The following is a 17,574-nucleotide window of genomic DNA, read 5'->3' on the forward strand; positions in this document are numbered from 1 at the left end:
GGACAATTGGAAATACCTTGCAGGTGTGGAAGGCACGCCTCTGCGTGATGACGTCACAAACCTTTACCCTATCCTACTTGCAATTACACATTCCCACCACTAGGAACCACTAGAGTGCCGAGCAAGTAACAAGGGGTTTGGCTTTACAATCTGGGAGCCAGCGCCTGTCTGTCCTCAGGATTCCACCCGCAGACCAACGGCCAGACGGAGAGGATTAATCAGGACCTGGAGATGGCCCCCGGCGCATGGCGACATGGGACCTGGCCACATGGTCGAGTATGCCCACAATTCCCTGATCAGTTCGGTGACGGGAATGTCACCGTTCCAGTGTGTTTTTGGATATCAACCCCCTCTGTTCCCGGCACAAGCAGGCGAAACGTCTTGTCCCTCTGCAGCAGCTTATGCCCGCTGATGCAGGCGGACGTGGGCCCAGGCTCGGGCCAATCTTCTGAGGGCGGGCGCCTGGTACGAGGCGGCGGCCAACCGGCACCGGACCCCAGCCCCCAGATACAGAGTGGGACAACGCGTGTGGCTATCTACGCGGGACCTGCCTCTTCGGGGGGAATCCAGGAAAATGGCCCCGCGGTTTGTGGGACCATTCCCCATCATCAGAGTCAGCAGCCCGGCGGCAGTCAGACTCCGGCTTCCCCGGTCAATGCACGTGGACCCCACCTTCGATGTTTCTCCGATTAAGCCTGCCCACGAGAGCCCCTTGGTTCCGGATCGCCCGGCCCCACCTCCCCCGCTGCTAGTGGATGGGGGCCCGGCATACACCGTCAGTCGGCTCCTGCGCTCCAGACCCCGCGGCAGGGGTCTCCAATACCTGGTCGATTGGCAGGGTTATGGACCTGAGGAGAGGTCCTGGGTACAGGCACGTCACATCCTGGACAAGGAGCTAGGTCGGGACACACGGATCAGCCTTCACGACCCAGGAGAGTAGGTCGTGCCAGACCTCGGAGGCCCGAACCAGACCTGGAGGCGGAGAACGAGGACCGTGGGTTGGAGTCGTCAGGGTCACAGGAGTTCTGACCCCCCCACCCACCCTTCCCCAGGAGGGCGACCCTGGACTTTACTTGGGGACGTCGGGGGACGTCCCTTGAGGGGGGGCACTGTCACAGCTGTAACGGTAACTCTATGCGCTGCTCAATGGTCAACACTGGACTTGAATCAACTTCAGCAGCCACCAACAATTTTTCAGGTTCCACATGATGTAACCTTGACTTGAGAACCCCTAACTTGGACATGTAAAAGAAAATGTAAGGTCTATCGTCAAAGAATCTGTTTAAAGGCCTAAATCCAGCTTAAAATGCTCTGCGATCCTCACCAGTTGTTCTCTCAAACAGTGGTCCAAAACATCCTCTGTTGGAGCTCTTAAAAAAATCCTCTACAGAAGTAATTTGCGAGAACTGATTGAATTTCTTACCTGCCCCGATTTGTCGCAACCAGTATGATACTAAAACAAATTGCAATTCACTTGGTATCGAGCTCCTGTCCAGCACCTCCACAGTCAAATCATTATTGCTGCCAGTCCCTCTGTCTGCCTAACCAAAAGCGTGTGTAGTATCTGAAGCCTGTGCATCTATACTGCTCACAAAAAAGGAGCACTTTAAAGAAACACATTAGATACATCAGATCTCAATATGAAGTTGGATATCTATACAAATAACGACAGGGCAGTGTCTTAGGAACAAAAGGATGCCAAGTCTTTTAATGGAAATAAAAGTTTTCAGCCTACAGAGGGCTCAATCGTGTAGACACCATAAAATCAGAGTGAAATGAAGATGTGGCAGGCTAGTCCATTTTTTCCAAAACTTAATTTCTGCAACTCAAAATGCTTTTCAGTATTCTGTGTGGCCCCCACGAGCTTGTATGCATGCTTGACAACGTCGCGGCATGCTCCTAATGAGACGACGGATGGTGTCTTGTGGCATTTCCTCCCAGATCTGTGTGAGGGCATCCCTAAGCTGTTGTACAGTCTGAGGAGCAACCTGGTGGCGCCTAATGGACCGAAACATAATGTCCCAGAGATGTTCTATTGGGTTTAAGTCATGGGATCGTGAAGGCCATTCAATTTTTTTCAATTCCTTCATCCTCCAGATACTGCCTGCATACTCTTGCCATGTGAGGCCTGGCATTGTCGTGCATTAGGAGGAAACCAGGACCTACTGCACCAGCGTAGGGTCTGACAATGGGTTCAAGGATTTCATCTCGATACCTTATGGCAGTCAGAGCACCATTTCCTAGGCAATAGAGGTCTGTGCGTCCCTCCATGGATATGCCTCCCCAGACCATCACTGACCCACCACCAAACCTGTCATGTTGAACGACGTTGCAGGCAGCATAACGTTCTCCTTGTCTTCTCCAGACTCTTTCACGTCTATCACAGGTGCTCAGGGTGAACCTGCTCTCGTCTGTGAAAAGTACAGGGCGCCAGTGGCGGACTTGCCAATTCTGGTGTTCTTGAGCAAATGCCAGTCGAGCTCCACGGTGCTGGGCATTGAGCACAGGGCCCACTACAGGACGTCGGGCCCTCAGGCCACCTTCATGAAGTCTGTTCCTGATTGTTTGGGTAGAGACATTCACACCAGTGGCCCTCTGGAGGTCATTCTGTAGGGCACGAGCAGTGCTCAGCCTGTTCCGCCTTGCACAAAGGAGCAGGTATCGGTCCTGCTGAGGGGTTGAGGACCTTCTACGGCCCTGTCCAGCTCTCCGAGAATAACCACCAGTCTCCTGAAATCTCCTCCATGTTCTGGAGATTGTGCTGGGAGACACATTAAACCTTCTTGCTGCAGCACGTGTGGATGTGCCATCCTGGAGAAGTTGGACAACCTGTGCAACTTCTGTAGGGTTAAGGAATCGCCTCATACTGCCAGTAGAGATAATTACGCAAGCCAAAATCAGAACAAGTGGAAAACCAGCCAAAAAAGATCAAGAGGGAGAAACTTGAAATGACCTCCACATGTAAAACCAGTCCTGTTTTGAGGGTTTTCTAATTGTTGCCACTGAAGTGCACCAGTTGTTAATTCCATGAACACCAATACAGCTGAAATTGATTAACAAGGCCCTCAGCTGCTTAACCAACCAGAAAATTATCAGACAGGTTTAATTCAATTCATGCCAGGCCCAATAAAAAAAGTGTTCCTTTAATTTTTGTGAGCAGTGTATTCTGTGCATGCCTTTACTTCTGTAACACCGCAATGTGTTTAGCAGTCAGCCTGGTGCCATATTAGGATACGCTCCACATGTGTCCCGTGTCTTCTGCCTTACTGTAAGATTGCAATGGAAGTCTTGTTATTGCTAAGCGAAGCTGCTAAGAGGTGACGCTGGAGCCCGTAGGCTCCTGGTTGTTCTCCATATGAGGATGTGTATCATGAAGCCTTTCCACTACTCCCATTTTTGGTACTAACTGAACTCTATGCCATTGGGTTTGTTTCATGAGGTCATCAGAAAAGAATGTGTTTACTTGACTGTATAAGAAGGAGCTATCGATGTAAACACTTCGGAGTTCTTCACCAACGGGACCGCGAAACCTCCCTCAGGCAAGCTGCAGCGTCCAATTGATACCTGACTGTTCTCTCCAATAAACATCTATGATAACCAAGTCGGTGTCTGCGAAGATTCCTTCCTCATCAACACATCTCAGCTACAACCAGAAGAAATTCACAACACTTGCTAAACAGATTCCAAAGGAATCAACTCTGAAACCTGTTGGGGTCAGAACAGTGGCAAATAAATGAGTTTTCACAGATTACAGCCAAAAATCTACTCAATCAATGCATTGCAAAACACGAAATACTCACAACCACAGCCATTTTTCCAAGGCCATTCATACCCAAAGCGAAAACCACAATACCGGACGAGCCACCATTTGTCTCAATTTGGCAGTTGACAGTTTGTGCCAGTTGAGACCAGACAGGTGTAGAGCTAAAAGAAAACTGATTTTTATTTACAAACAGCTAAGGCTCCAAAGCTAACAAAACACTCATCACCAGTAAAGTATTAACAAAGGTTTGGTAGACCCAGGGAAAATGGCAGCACAGAAGCATAGACTGTGGGAAGAACAGGTAGCAGGGACATCCAGCCAAGAGATGGAGGGATTGGGATTGTGCCATTTAAAAAGCAGCACCAGGTGCAGCCAATCACACCGCTCAGGACCTGCGACACACTGAGAGGCAAAGTCACAGAGACTCCTAGTGTCCAGGAGGTGACACTGGGGTCATCACAAAGCTATCTTCCAACTGCAGCATTTTAGATGGTCTTATATTCGATTCCAGAATTAGTTGGAATCTCATTGAACCCATTCTTCCCTCTATCTGTGAAGCATTACCAATGCCTGCAACACAACCCTAAGCATGAAGGACAACTCTCATGTCAGCAGAAATCTGTACTCTTAATGAAATTATGTCCCTTAATACACAAAAATAGATTTACTTGTGGTGGCCAAAGAGTTCTGTTTTAAACTCACTAGTTGACAGGACTTATTTCCAAAATTAATCAGGTTTGTCTGGTTGTTCTTTTACAAATGTTGGATGCTGTTTTTTTTTTTCTTTTTTTGCATGAACATTTTCTTCTGATCATATTTTTGCAGGTGTAGCTGAACTGTTAAAAATTAAACCACATGTTTTCTAAAGTGATGATCTGTCTTGTGATATCCAGGTGTGTGGACTGTTGGGGGACTTGAGGTCACAACAGGAAAAGTGTCTTCTATTGAAGCAATGAATGGCTCCACAGTCCTGTTGCCCTGCACCTACTCCTCCTGCATTGGCATCCAGAGACTCTACTTCAATTGGCATTTTAATAACAATGGAACCATGGTCAAGGTATGTACTGTTTCTAAGTATGTACTGTATGAGTAAATTAACCTGACTCTAATTTGTATATATTATGTAAGTATTGTGAAGCAGTGATTCCCAGTGAGGATGTGGAGCCCAGAGTGAAAGTGCTTCATGAGCGTGTGGAGTTTGTTGGTTCCTCCAAGAACAGCAACATCTCCATCCTTCTATGGAACATCACCTTTGAAGATGAAGGAGACTACATCTGTTTTGCCAAAAATCCAAAAGAGAAGAATCGAAACCACAGTGCAGTCTTCACCCTCATAGTGGTGGATCAAAGTAAGTGATTCTCCTTTCAGATATTAGAGTTCGAGAGTGCTTTGTAATCACTGACAATGGTGCCAAAGCACTATTTATGCTCTTGCAAACATGTAGGAATAACCTTCATGTTATCTATTACATTTGGGTTCAAAAGGTAGTATTCCTTATGTAGTGTACTGCTGCTATTGGGCTAATCACACTGTTCAACCATTGATTTTTCTGATCAGTTTCGTGCCATATACACGTTATCGCCCAGCTTCTCAGCAATTACCATAATGCAATAAATAACACTATCCCAAATCATTATTTATATTGCTTCTTGTACAGTCAAAATTGTCTCTAGGCACTTTACAGAAATCAACAGCCTGACCCTCAGCAAGCAGGGGAAAATAAAAACTCTCCATTAACAAGAAAAGACCTTGAGCAGGACTGGGCTCATATTGGAGATCATCCTGCTAATGGCTGGATGGGCAGAGGAGAAGGGGTAGCGTGGAGGAGAACAAAAAAATACATAAATTAAAGAGGATATGGGAGCAACACAATAACTACACTAGAAAATGTAGGGGAGAAGAAGCTATGAACCAAAAATTAGATGATCCTGATCTAAATATGATAATTAATTTGAGTAGAATAATGACCGTAACTGCAAATGACTTTGTACTCTGACTGAAGCGTCAGTAAAGTTAGTGAGAAGAATCTCTTTTTCAGAGTTCATCCAAGAGTTGACTAATGTCTTCCCTGAGGTGAGTTATACATCTTCCTGCTTTCAAACAGTCCTTGTACGGGGTGGTGGATAGTGGGCTGTGTTGAAGCAGATGTGACTTTTACCTGGTTTGCTGCACTGCCTGGTGGCTTGTACTGCTCTTTCTCCTTTTTACACTGCTGTTCGAAGTTTTGTATTTATATTACACCAATTGAAGCAAAATATCCCCCACTGTATTATAGGAGATTATACTGCATATCAATGATCTTTACTAGGTAAAGATACAAATTTTCAATTTAACATTATTGTTTAATAACCAACACCCCAACTGCTCTGTTCACTTTTTGCAAACCGTTACCATAGTAACGGCCAATGTTGTTACTTCTGCAATTAAAGTATGTATGTATTGTAATTTTACCGTAAGATTTTCAAATGGCCGTTTGCTTAGATGTTAGGTGGTTAATAACAGTTTTCAAATTAAGATAATTTATTAATGTACACAAAGCACACCAATATATTTACTTGCCAATGGTCACAGGATGCTCCATGCGACTGGTAGATCCGTATTGTTGAGTTGAGTTGGTGTTTTTTGAAGTATGACCAACAGGAAATTGTAGAAAACACAAATTGGTAGAAAACACATGTTTGCTTAGGCCATGAGGCAGAGAAAATACTGACAAACCTTTGGAAGGCACATTAAAGTGGAATAGGGCTTAAAGGCACCAAACAAAGGGCAAAAACTCAAATAAACCTGTCACCACAGAATGCAGAGGAGACAAATCCTGAAGTGAAAAGATTTATTTACAAAATTTACTATGCAGGCCTCGTAAGGACAGAGAAAACACAAACGTTTCCACACAAACATCAAAGTTGCGGAGTCTGAATGCTTGATTATCAACAGCAAGGACAAAATGGTGGGCTGGGCACCTTGAAACAATTTTGATTGTATAAGACGCTATATAAATAAAGATTGATTTGATTTGATTTGGTGTTGGCTACTTAAAAGGATTCCCAATAACGATGATTAGCCACAGGTGAGGCAGCAGCCAGCACAAGCTGGGAAATGGGTCAACAGATAATGAGAGTATCCCCCCACCCCCCTTAAGGGGTGCTTACTGGTGCCCTACCCGGCTTGTCTAGATAATCCCAATAACTCTCATCAGTTAATCAAGGAGGGGATTCAGAGGAACCAACACGACTCTTCGGGATCATACCCCTCCCAGTCAACCAAGAACTGGAGGCCATGTCCTCATCGCCAGACATCCAAGATCTGCCAGACGGTGTTGGTTGGATCATTCACAAGGGGGGGGGGGGGGGGAACTTGGACTAAGGGACCAGATCCGAGACTGGCTTTAACGAAGACGTGAAAATTTGGGTGCAACTTAAGGGATGAGGCCAACTTGTGGCGCACAGCAGAGGGGTTTACAGTCCTACCCATGTCAAAGGGTCCATTGAAATGTAGGTCCAACTTCTGTTAGTCCACCTGTAGGGGTAAATCCTTTAAGGACAACCAAATTTTCTGATCAGGCCAATACTGAGGGGCTGGAGTCATGCACCGATTTGCCTACCTCTGAGTCTGCTGAGATGAACAAAGGACAGCAGAGCAGACTTTCTGCCAAATGCTATGCAATGCTACCTCATCCTCTTTACAATTGTAAAAAGGTGGCTGGTAACCAAGGGAAGCCATAAAGGGTGTCATTCCTATGGCAGCCAACATGAGTGAGTTGTGTGCATATTCTATCCAGGACCGGAACGAACTCCAGGAGGCAGGATGATGGGCCATAACACATTTCACAGCACTGTCAAATGATTAGTTGTCCCTCTCAATCTGTCCATTTGATTGGGGGTGGTATCTAGAGGAGACGCTCACCTTAGCCCCAAGAACACCACAGAATGAGGTGAACTGAGGCCCCTGGTCGATATTCCTGGGGGAACCCATCAAGGTGGAAAATGTCTGACTAATAGGTCTCCGGTTTCAGCTGCAGAGGGGGGCTTGGGCGGATAAAGTGCACGGCCAAAGAGAAGTGGTCGACCATGGAGAGAATGGTTGTGCTGCCCTCAGAGGGAAGGAGTGCCGTCACAAAATCCACAGCTATATTGGCCTAGGGGCAACAAGGAATCGGTGACTTCCCATTAGCGCACACAGGGCAAGCAGCAACAAAGGACCCGGTGTCTGATTTCATGGAAGGCCACCAAGACCACTGCTGTAGGAAACAAAGGGTCTGAGCAAGGCCCAGGTGCGTTTGGACGAATGTCCCACTGGAGAACATCGGAACAAGCTGCTTCTGGGAAGAACAGCCAACTGTAAGGCGTCTCTGCTGGTCTTGAATTTGCCAACGGTGCTCCTCAGACCCTCTCCTCGACCAACCAGGAGCTGTGCCAACAATACACAAGGGGGATGGGATTGGGATCTGAGCTGGAGGGGTCTAGTGAGAACTGATGAGACAGGGCATTCGGCTTCACATTGCGTGAACTGGGTTGGTAGGAGAGAGTGAAGTTAACATGTCCCAGGAAGAGCACCCAATGCACTTGCCACGAGTTCAGCTGCTTTGCATTACAGAGGTAGGCGAGATTCGTATTGACAGTCCAGACCACAAACGGCTGAACTGATTGCACCAGCTAATGTCTCTACTCCTGTAATGCAAGCACAACAGCTAGGAGCTCCTGAATTCCAACATCATAATTTTCCTCAGCCAAAGACAGACGTTGACTTAAGAAAGACCGGGGATAAAGCTTCAGGTCCTTAGAGTCTTTCTGTGAAAGAAAAGCACTGATCCTGATGCCTGAGGTGTCAACCTCTACAATGAATTGGCAGTTTGGGTCTGGATAGGCCAGGTTGGGGCCGAGGTGAACAAGGATGTGAGAAGGGTGAATGCTGCCAACGAAAGGGCTGGAAAGTGGATGCCAAGGTGGTTAGGGTGGCTACTACCTTGCTGTAGTTGCAGATGAAGCGACGGTAAAAATCTGCAAAGGATAAGAATTGCTGGCGCTCATTACAAGAAAGTTGGTAGGGTTATTCATCTAGTTTAAATTTGGGCACTTCCCCTTCGTCTGCTGGGTCACATGATGATGAATCACGAGGTTTTGTGAAGCAGTGTGAACTTTTGGATTGTTAGCTGAAAGGGTAGAGGACTGCATTGTATGTGGGTGACAGGAAGTGCCTTAGCCCACCTCTGTTTAAGAATAGTTTTTCAACTAAGCATGGATGTCTTCTTTTACAACCCTCTCAAACCAGTGATCTTCTCTGGCCAGTACCTGTACTTGACTGTCTTCAAAGGAGTGCCTGGTTTCCTTAAGGTGTAGGTGTACAGTCATGTCTTGAAGAGGTGGCACATCTATGTTTGTTTATGGAGGGGCTGTTTAGTTTCACCAATGTACAGTTGTATCAGGGTCCTGGGTGCTTGTCTTGGTGTGCTTTGGTGGTTGTTTTCCTTGTTTCTGCTCTGTTCTTTCCACAGGGGGTGTGGTGGAGCCACTTTCCTGCAGCTGTGGCTGGTGACAGTCACATCTGCGGCCAATTGTTAATCAACTGGCTATTTAGGCCTGGGCCCCTGTTCACCAGTGTTGGATTGTTTCATCAGTGTTGTGGTAAACGTGGACTCAGGTTCTTTCCCTCTTTCAAGATTTCAGATTTCCTTTTTTTGACCCACAATGGGGAAATTTATGGTGCAACAGCAGTAAAAACACACAGAGGAAAAGACATTCAGGAATGCAAAGATAGAAAAAGAACAATAAGTAATAATAATAAATATATAATACAAAAAAAGAAATAAGAATAGAAAATATAAATATATATAATAATCCAAGATAAATGGATAATTAGTATTTTTGTATACTTGTACATAGTACAGAGAGGAGATTACCTGAAGAAAATTCATATCAGAATATATAATATTCAGTGTGTGCAAAATGGTTGAAATGATATTAGAGAATTGTAATATTATTGTGTGAGTCCAGTGGTAAAAGCAGTTATTTATTTATGTTTACTAGTCTGCAGACTAGCGGGTATTATGTTTCTTGTGCAATCTGACAGCAGCCAGCAGGAAAGATCTGCGATACCTCACCTTCACACAGCAAGGGTGCAGCAGCCACTCACTTAAGGAGCTGCCCAGTACTGTAAGAGTGTCCTGTAGGGGATAGGACATGTTGTTCAACATGGACGACAGCTTAGCTATCATCCCCCGTTTCCCACCACCTCCACTGAGCCGAGTGGGTATCGCAGGACAGTGCTGACCCTCCTCACCAGTCTGTCCATCCTCCTCCTGTCCCTGTATGTGATGCTCCTGGACCAGACTATCCCATAAAAGATGGAAGATCCAACCACAGAATCATAAAAAGTCCTCAGGAGTGGTCCCTGCACTCCAAAAGACCTCAGCCTCCTCAGCAGGAACAGTCTGCTGTTGCCCTTCTTGACAAGGGTTACTTTTTAAGGTGAACACCGATGTACTTATATGGCATCACAACATCGATGTCCGTTCCCAGGATGTTCACTGGTGAAGGCAGTGGGTTTTTACGCCTGCGGAAATCCACCAACAGCTCCTTGGTTTTACTGGCATTGATAAGGAGGTTATTCCGCAGGCTCCAGTCCACAAAGTCCTGAATAAGTCCTCTGTACTCCCCATCGTCCCCATCAGTGATGAGGCCGACAGTAGTGGAATCGTCAGAGAACTTCTGGAGGTGGTATGATGATGAACTGTATGAAAAATCTGCAGTGTAGAGGGTGAACAGGAAAGGAGCCAGAACTGTTCCCTGCGGGACACTGGTGCTGCAGAGAAGCTGATGTGACTCAGAGCCCTTCACCCTCACAAACTATGGTCTTTGTGTGAGGTAGTCCAAAATCCATGTTGTGAGGTGGTGATCCACCCTTGCACCCTTGAGGTGGTGATCCAACCTGCAGCTTGTCCTCCAGCAGCCTGCGCTGGATGGTGTTGAATGCACTGGAGAAATCAAAAAACATGATCCTCACAGTGCTTCCAGCCTTCTTCAGGTGAGGGAGGGAGGTGTGACAGAGGTAGATGACGGCATCATCCACCCCAATGTTGGGCTGGTAGGCAACTGCCGTTTGCCTGGTCCATGAAGGAGCTCACCAGCGGGCGCAGATAGACGAGGATGAGTCTCTCCAGCGTCTTCATCAGATGAGTTGTCAGAGCTACTGGCCTGTAACTGTTAAGCTCCTTGGAGTGTGGTGTCTTTGGCACTGGGACGATGCAGGACGGCTTCCATAGCTGTGGCACTCCCCACCTTCAGGCTCAGGTTGAACGTCTGACTGAAAATTCCACACAGCTGGTCTGCGCAGGACTTCAGGAGCCTGGAGCTGATGCCATCCGGACCGTCGATTTCCTGGCCCTGTTCATCTTCAGGGCCTTCCTCACCTGGTGTGTTGTGGGGTATAATTGTTATTTTTTTTGTCTTAATGATAAAGAGAAGCACCAGAACCCAAAGTTTTCCACAATCCTTCAGGTGTGAAAGCCTGATCCACTGGGTGACAGTGACATGTGACTTTAAGGTCACCAGGTGATATAAAGGCTCTGCTCAGCATTGGTAATTTCATATCTCCTACACCTATTACCTCCTCCACTCCTCACCACTCCCAAGGACCCCCAGCTTTGGAGCTGGAGCTGTCTAAGGCATCTTGCTAACAAAAGCAGTTGCACTGCCCTTTCTCACCACAGCAACACAAGAGCCTGCAGAGTAATTAGCAATGTATCCATAGTGTATGTAGCCATCAAACAAGATATGTCGGCTAATTTCAGCAATAGGAGCCATCCAGCTATCTAGCACTGGGCTACTAACAAGCTACATCAAAGGTGTGATCAGTTTTCCTCCAGCAGTATCACCAGGACCACACAGCAAAGACTGATCACCAGGATTAACAGCTAAAATAGCAACATGCCAGAGTGAATGTCTCTCCCTCTAGCACTGCCATTTGATGAACCTTTGTTTGATCTTTGTTCCTGGCCTGAAGACTTAAGGCTTCACCTTTTTATACAAATGCACAATTGTATAGAACACTGTAAATTGATAGATTGTATGGTTACTTTTATTCTTGTTAATAAATGTCTGTTAAATATACCTTCTGTCCTTTTAATTTTGCACAACAACGCATTGTGCCAAACTCAAGAAGTCTAATTTCTTAATTAAATATCAATCACAATTCTAAATTGACAACTTAGTGTATTTTATGAGACTAATTTAACAAATCAGCTATCTTTTCCCTTTTCAGAAGGGTGGTGCCCCCATGTGATCTAATAGACTTGGATCCAATCATTTGATAATGATCATATAATAATAATATATTTGACAATTATTAAATACATATAATAGCGAAATTCAAATGTATTAGCAAACACCAAAAATGGTGTCACAGATAAGACTAGTACAACAGAAGGAAAGTAGTCTATGCTGAAAGCATAGCTATGTTTATTCACATATAGTTCACTGCTCTCCACTCAAACTGATATTCTGTAGGCTACTATAAAGGTTCATCATATTTAAGGATTACTCTGAGTAATGTAATTTTAAAAAGGTAATGGTTTAATGTAGCATTATAATATATTTTTTTAAAATTATGATACATTTTTTTCTGTGCCCCATTCAGCGCCCTCCTTCATATCAAATTCCCAAGAAATCAATTCAATAATATTTATACTATACTGCTCACAAAAATTAAAGGAGCACTTTTGTTACGCTCGAGAGGACTGGCGGTCAAGTGTGGCGGAACCCCAAAGAAGGCAGACAGACATGGGAATTAAAAAAGTAAACTCTGAAGGTTTAATGAAGCAAAAAAACCAGGAGGGAAGAAACAAAATGAGAGAGGCCGAGACAAACTATAGGTGCGTGATGCGGCAGACGAACCAAGTTCGAGATCCAGGGGCGAGAGTCAGTGGGGGAGTCCAAGTGTCCAGAGGATAGGAGAAATCCGTTCGAGGAAGGGGAAGAGGAAGAGGTCAGAGGAAGAGGGGCTAGGAAGGTTGCAGAGGAGTCTCTGGAAGACGCAGGGAGACGCAGGGAGTCGCTGGGGAGCCTGGAGAGATGCTGGGTCCACGGGACGTGTTGCCAAAAACATCAGTAAGATCAAGCACTGGCCTGAGTGCATAGGGGCCTTTTATGGGTGCAGAGTCGTTTGGGCGGATTGGGTGCAGCTGCAGGAGAGGGCCCAGGTGGTGGTGGTTGAGCTGATTGCCCAGGAGGAGGTGGGGCCAGAGTAGGAGTCACAACAACTTTAAAGAAACACATTAGATACATCAGATCTCAATATGAAGTTGGATATCTATACAAATAACAACAGGGCAGTGTCTTAGGAACAAAAGGATGCCATGTCTTTTAATGGAAATAAAAGTTTTCAGCCTACAGAGGGCTCAATCGTGTAGACACCATAAAATCAGAGTGAAATGAAGATGTGGCAGGCTAGTCCATTTTTTCCAAAACTTAATTTCTGCAACTCAAAATGCTTTTCAGTATCCTGTGTGGCCCCCACGAGCTTGTATGCATGCTTGACAACGTCGCGGCATGCTCCTAATGAGACGACGGATGGTGTCTTGTGGCATTTCCTCCCAGATCTGTGTGAGGGCATCCCTAAGCTGTTGTACAGTCTGAGGAGCAACCTGGTGGCGCCTAATGGACCGAAACATAATGTCCCAGAGATGTTCTATTGGGTTTAAGTCATGGGATCGTGAAGGCCATTCAATTTTTTCAATTCCTTCATCCTCCAGATACTGCCTGCATACTCTTGCCATGTGAGGCCGGGCATTGTCGTGCATTAGGAGGAAACCAGGACCTACTGCACCAGCGTAGGGTCTGACAATGGGTTCAAGGATTTCATCTCGATACCTTATGGCAGTCAGAGCACCATTTCCTAGGCAATAGAGGTCTGTGCGTCCCTCCATGGATATGCCTCCCCAGACCATCACTGACCCACCACCAAACCTGTCATGTTGAATGACGTTGCAGGCAGCATAACGTTCTCCTTGTCTTCTCCAGACTCTTTCACGTCTATCACAGGTGCTCAGGGTGAACCTGCTCTCGTCTGTGAAAAGTACAGGGCGCCAGTGGCGGACTTGCCAATTCTGGTGTTCTTGAGCAAATGCCAGTCGAGCTCCACGGTGCTGGGCATTGAGCACAGGGCCCACTACAGGACGTCGGGCCCTCAGGCCACTTTCATGAAGTCTGTTCCTGATTGTTTGGGTAGAGACATTCACACCAGTGGCCCTCTGGAGGTCATTCTGTAGGGCACGAGCAGTGCTCAGCCTGTTCCGCCTTGCACAAAGGAGCAGGTATCGGTCCTGCTGAGGGGTTGAGGACCTTCTACGGCCCTGTCCAGCTCTCCGAGAATAACCACCAGTCTCCTGAAATCTCCTCCATGTTCTGGAGATTGTGCTGGGAGACACATTAAACCTTCTTGCTGCAGCACGTGTGGATGTGCCATCCTGGAGAAGTTGGACAACCTGTGCAACTTCTGTAGGGTTAAGGAATCGCCTCATACTGCCAGTAGAGATAATTACGCAAGCCAAAATCAGAACAAGTGGAAAACCAGCCAAAAAAGATCAAGAGGGAGAAACTTGAAATGACCTCCACATGTAAAACCAGTCCTGTTTTGAGGGTTTTCTAATTGTTGCCACTGAAGTGCACCAGTTGTTAATTCCATGAACACCAATACAGCTGAAATTGATTAACGAGGCCCTCAGCTGCTTAACCAACCAGAAAATTATCAGACAGGTTTAATTCAATTCATGCCAGGCCCAATAAAAAAAGTGTTCCTTTAATTTTTGTGAGCAGTGGTATATGATCAGCAGTCCCCCTTTCGTTACCCCACATGTCAAAGTGATTATTAAACAGCACACAACCCACCAGTATTTAAAAGCTTTTTTAATAACTTAGAAATGACTAAAATTGTTGTTTGCACCTTTTAGAGCAAAGAGTATTTAACATTCCTTAAGGCTCTGGATGTTGTAGGGATGTCGTGGTTGACTCGACTCTGCAATATTGCCACATCGGGGGCGGTGCCGCTGGATTGGCAGACTGGGGTGGTAGTCCCTCTTTTTAAGAAGGGGGACCGGAGGGTGTGTTCCAACTATAGGGGGATCACACTCCACAGCCTCTCTGGTAAAGTCTATTCAGGGGTACTGGAGAGGAGGGTCTGCCAGATAGTGGAACCTCGGATTCAGGAGGAGCAATGTGGTTTTCGTCCTGGGCATGGAACAGTGGACCAGCTCTACACCCTCAGCACGGTCTTCGAGGGTGCATGGGAGTTTGCCCAACCAGTCCACATGTGTTTTGTGGACTTGGAGAAGGCATTTGACCATGTCCCTCGGGGGGTCCTCCGAGAGTATGGGGTGTCGGGCCCACTGATACGGGCCGTCCACTCCCTGTATGATCGGTGTCAAAGTTTGGTCCACATTGCTGGCAGTAAGTCGAACTCGTTTCCGGTGAGGGTTGGTCTCCGCCAGGGCTGCCCTTTGTAACTGATTCTGTTCAGAATTTTTATGGAGAGAATTTCTAGGTGCAGTCATGATGTTGCGGGGGTCCGGTTTAGTGACCTCAGGATCGGGTCTCTGCTTTTTGCAGATGATGTGGCCCTGTTGGCATCATCGGCCCGTGACATCCGTAGTGGTGAAGAGAGAGCTGAGCCGAAAGGCGAAGCTCTTGATTTACCGGTCGATCTTCGTTCCTACCCTCACCTATGGTCATCAGCTTTGGGTAATGACCGAAAGAACAAGATCACGGGTACAAGCGGCCGAAATGAGCTTCCTCCATAGGGTGGCTGGGCTCTCCCTTAGAGATAGGGTGAGAAGCTCTGCCATCCGGGAGGAGCTCGGAGTAAGCCGCTGCTCCTCCGCGTTGAGAGGAGCCAGATGAGGTGGCTTGGGCATCTAGTTAGGATGCCCCCTGGACGCCTCCCTGGTGAGGTGTTCAGGGCATGTCCCTCTGGTAGGAGACCCCCGGGAAGACCCAGGACACGTTGGAGAGACTACGTCTCTCGACTGGTCTGGGAACGCCTGGGAATCCCTCCGGATGAGCTGGAAGAAATAGCTGGGGAGAGGGAAGTCTGGGCTTCTCTTCTTAGGCTGCTGCCCCCGCGACCCGACCCCAGATAAGTGGTAGAGGATGGATGGATGGTATTTAACATGAAGATTTTTTTGTTGTTTTAATTTTAGAAAAAGAAGAACAAGCAACATTTTGAAGTGAAGGCCTAGAATCCTTCATCAACATAATCAGAGGTCGCAATGATTGTGCAACTAATTTCATTTCATTTTGTCTTGAAAGATCATTATTTGTTTTTTTTGTTTGTTGCTGAGAATCCTGGCGATAACGTCGTGAATAATTCATAAATCATTTACTCCCTTTGGAATGTTTGTGATACGGACAAATAGATTAAACTTTGTGAAAGCATTGTGAATTTTTGTCAGACTGTGTTGCTTGTTTTTAATTAGATAAAATATACCTGTTTGACATCTGCAATTAACAGCTGGGCCTTATAATATAAAGTCAATCTAACCCTCTCTAACTGCTTCAGTTAGTTAAAACTAAAACATTTTTAATTGTATTAGCACAGCTCCTCTTCTTTGGTTTTGTTCTCATTGTTAACTATTGTCCACCTGATTTCAGTGAAGGAAGACGATAACACTTTGACAGTCTTCATTGTGTCAGTGCTTGGGGGAGTCATTGGTTTGGTTATCATTGTCATGGTGATCAAGGCGGTGGTCCTTCATTTTCTACGGAAGGGTAATGAGAAGAAGTAAGTAAGCAAGCAGATGCACCCACACACCTGTATGCTCGCACTCACCAGCACAAACATTACTGAGGCAGACATATATGGTTTATCATGATCACCAGTCTTTGTGAAGGGGGCACAAACTTGTGCCCTTCACATAGACTGTGTGTACGTGCCCACCATCCCCTTGTGCATAGAGTTTGACCACATCAATGCTAGTTGAAACACTCTCTCCAGTCCCCCTTTTTTAATAAAGGGACAACCAAGCGGGTCTGCCAGTCCAGAGGCACTGTCCCCAAATGCCACATCAGAAGCCTGCAGCCAAGAGAGCAACACAACATCCAGAGATTTGAGGTAGCCATGGCAAATCTCATCCACCCCTAGTGCCTTCCCACTGAGGAGCATCTCAATTCCACTGTAAACGGTGTTAGTAAACTGCTTTACCCATGCTGAGGCGTTGGATGTTTTGACAGGATTTTGCTGAGACATAGTATATGCCCTGCCCAAAGGTGTCCCACACCTGAGTATTTGCTTCCATGTGCTTGGCCTGCCAGTACCCATCAGCTTCCACAGGAGTCCAGGCCAGGGGCACCCCATTGGCTCTGGGCCCATTGGCACATGCCCATGTTGCCAATGTGGTCTCTCCGTCTTTGGATACACAGAGTCAAATAACAGTGATAAACAGATCATTTCAAAGTCACAGAAACTGTCAAAATGGTGTATTTGCCTGCAGAAATGATCACTCCATCTTGCAGAGAACCAATCATATGCTTATGTGTTTTAATGTTTGTGTTTTAAATAATAGAATATATACGTGTGTGTGCTGTGTGTGTATGTGTATATATATATATGTGTGTGTATATATACAGTATATACTGTATATGTATGTATGTATGAATTCTACTCACAAACATCTGTCAAGACAACTATTGTCAGGAAGACAACTATTGAAAAGTAGTCTGGGTGAAATTGAAGTTATAGTTATAATTTCTTACTTCTAAATGGCTATATTTCATATTTGACATTTGACTGATGTCATTTTGTATGGTGGGAATTAGACCATCTCA

The 17,574-nt window shown here is 46.0% G+C and overlaps 1 protein-coding gene across 4 annotated transcripts in view; it reads left to right on the forward strand.

The window, feature by feature from the left end:
- Positions 1-17,574, forward strand: part of LOC101064058 (sodium channel subunit beta-2) — a 69,934-nt gene that overhangs the window by 51,741 nt on the left and 619 nt on the right. For 2 of the 4 annotated variants that reach the window (XM_029843732.1, XM_011616850.2), the window contains exons 2-4: positions 4,657-4,820; positions 4,892-5,111; positions 16,402-16,531. In XM_029843732.1, the coding sequence (XP_029699592.1) occupies positions 4,657-4,820; positions 4,892-5,111; positions 16,402-16,531 (514 nt within the window). Of the gene's footprint in view, positions 1-4,656; positions 4,821-4,891; positions 5,112-5,801; positions 6,406-16,401; positions 16,532-17,574 lie in introns of those variants that run through there. The other 2 variants (XM_029843734.1, XM_029843733.1) reach the window with 2 other exon arrangements.

Source organism: Takifugu rubripes, chromosome 11 (genome assembly GCF_901000725.2).
Source record: "Takifugu rubripes chromosome 11, fTakRub1.2, whole genome shotgun sequence".
NCBI lineage: Eukaryota > Metazoa > Chordata > Actinopteri > Tetraodontiformes > Tetraodontidae > Takifugu > Takifugu rubripes.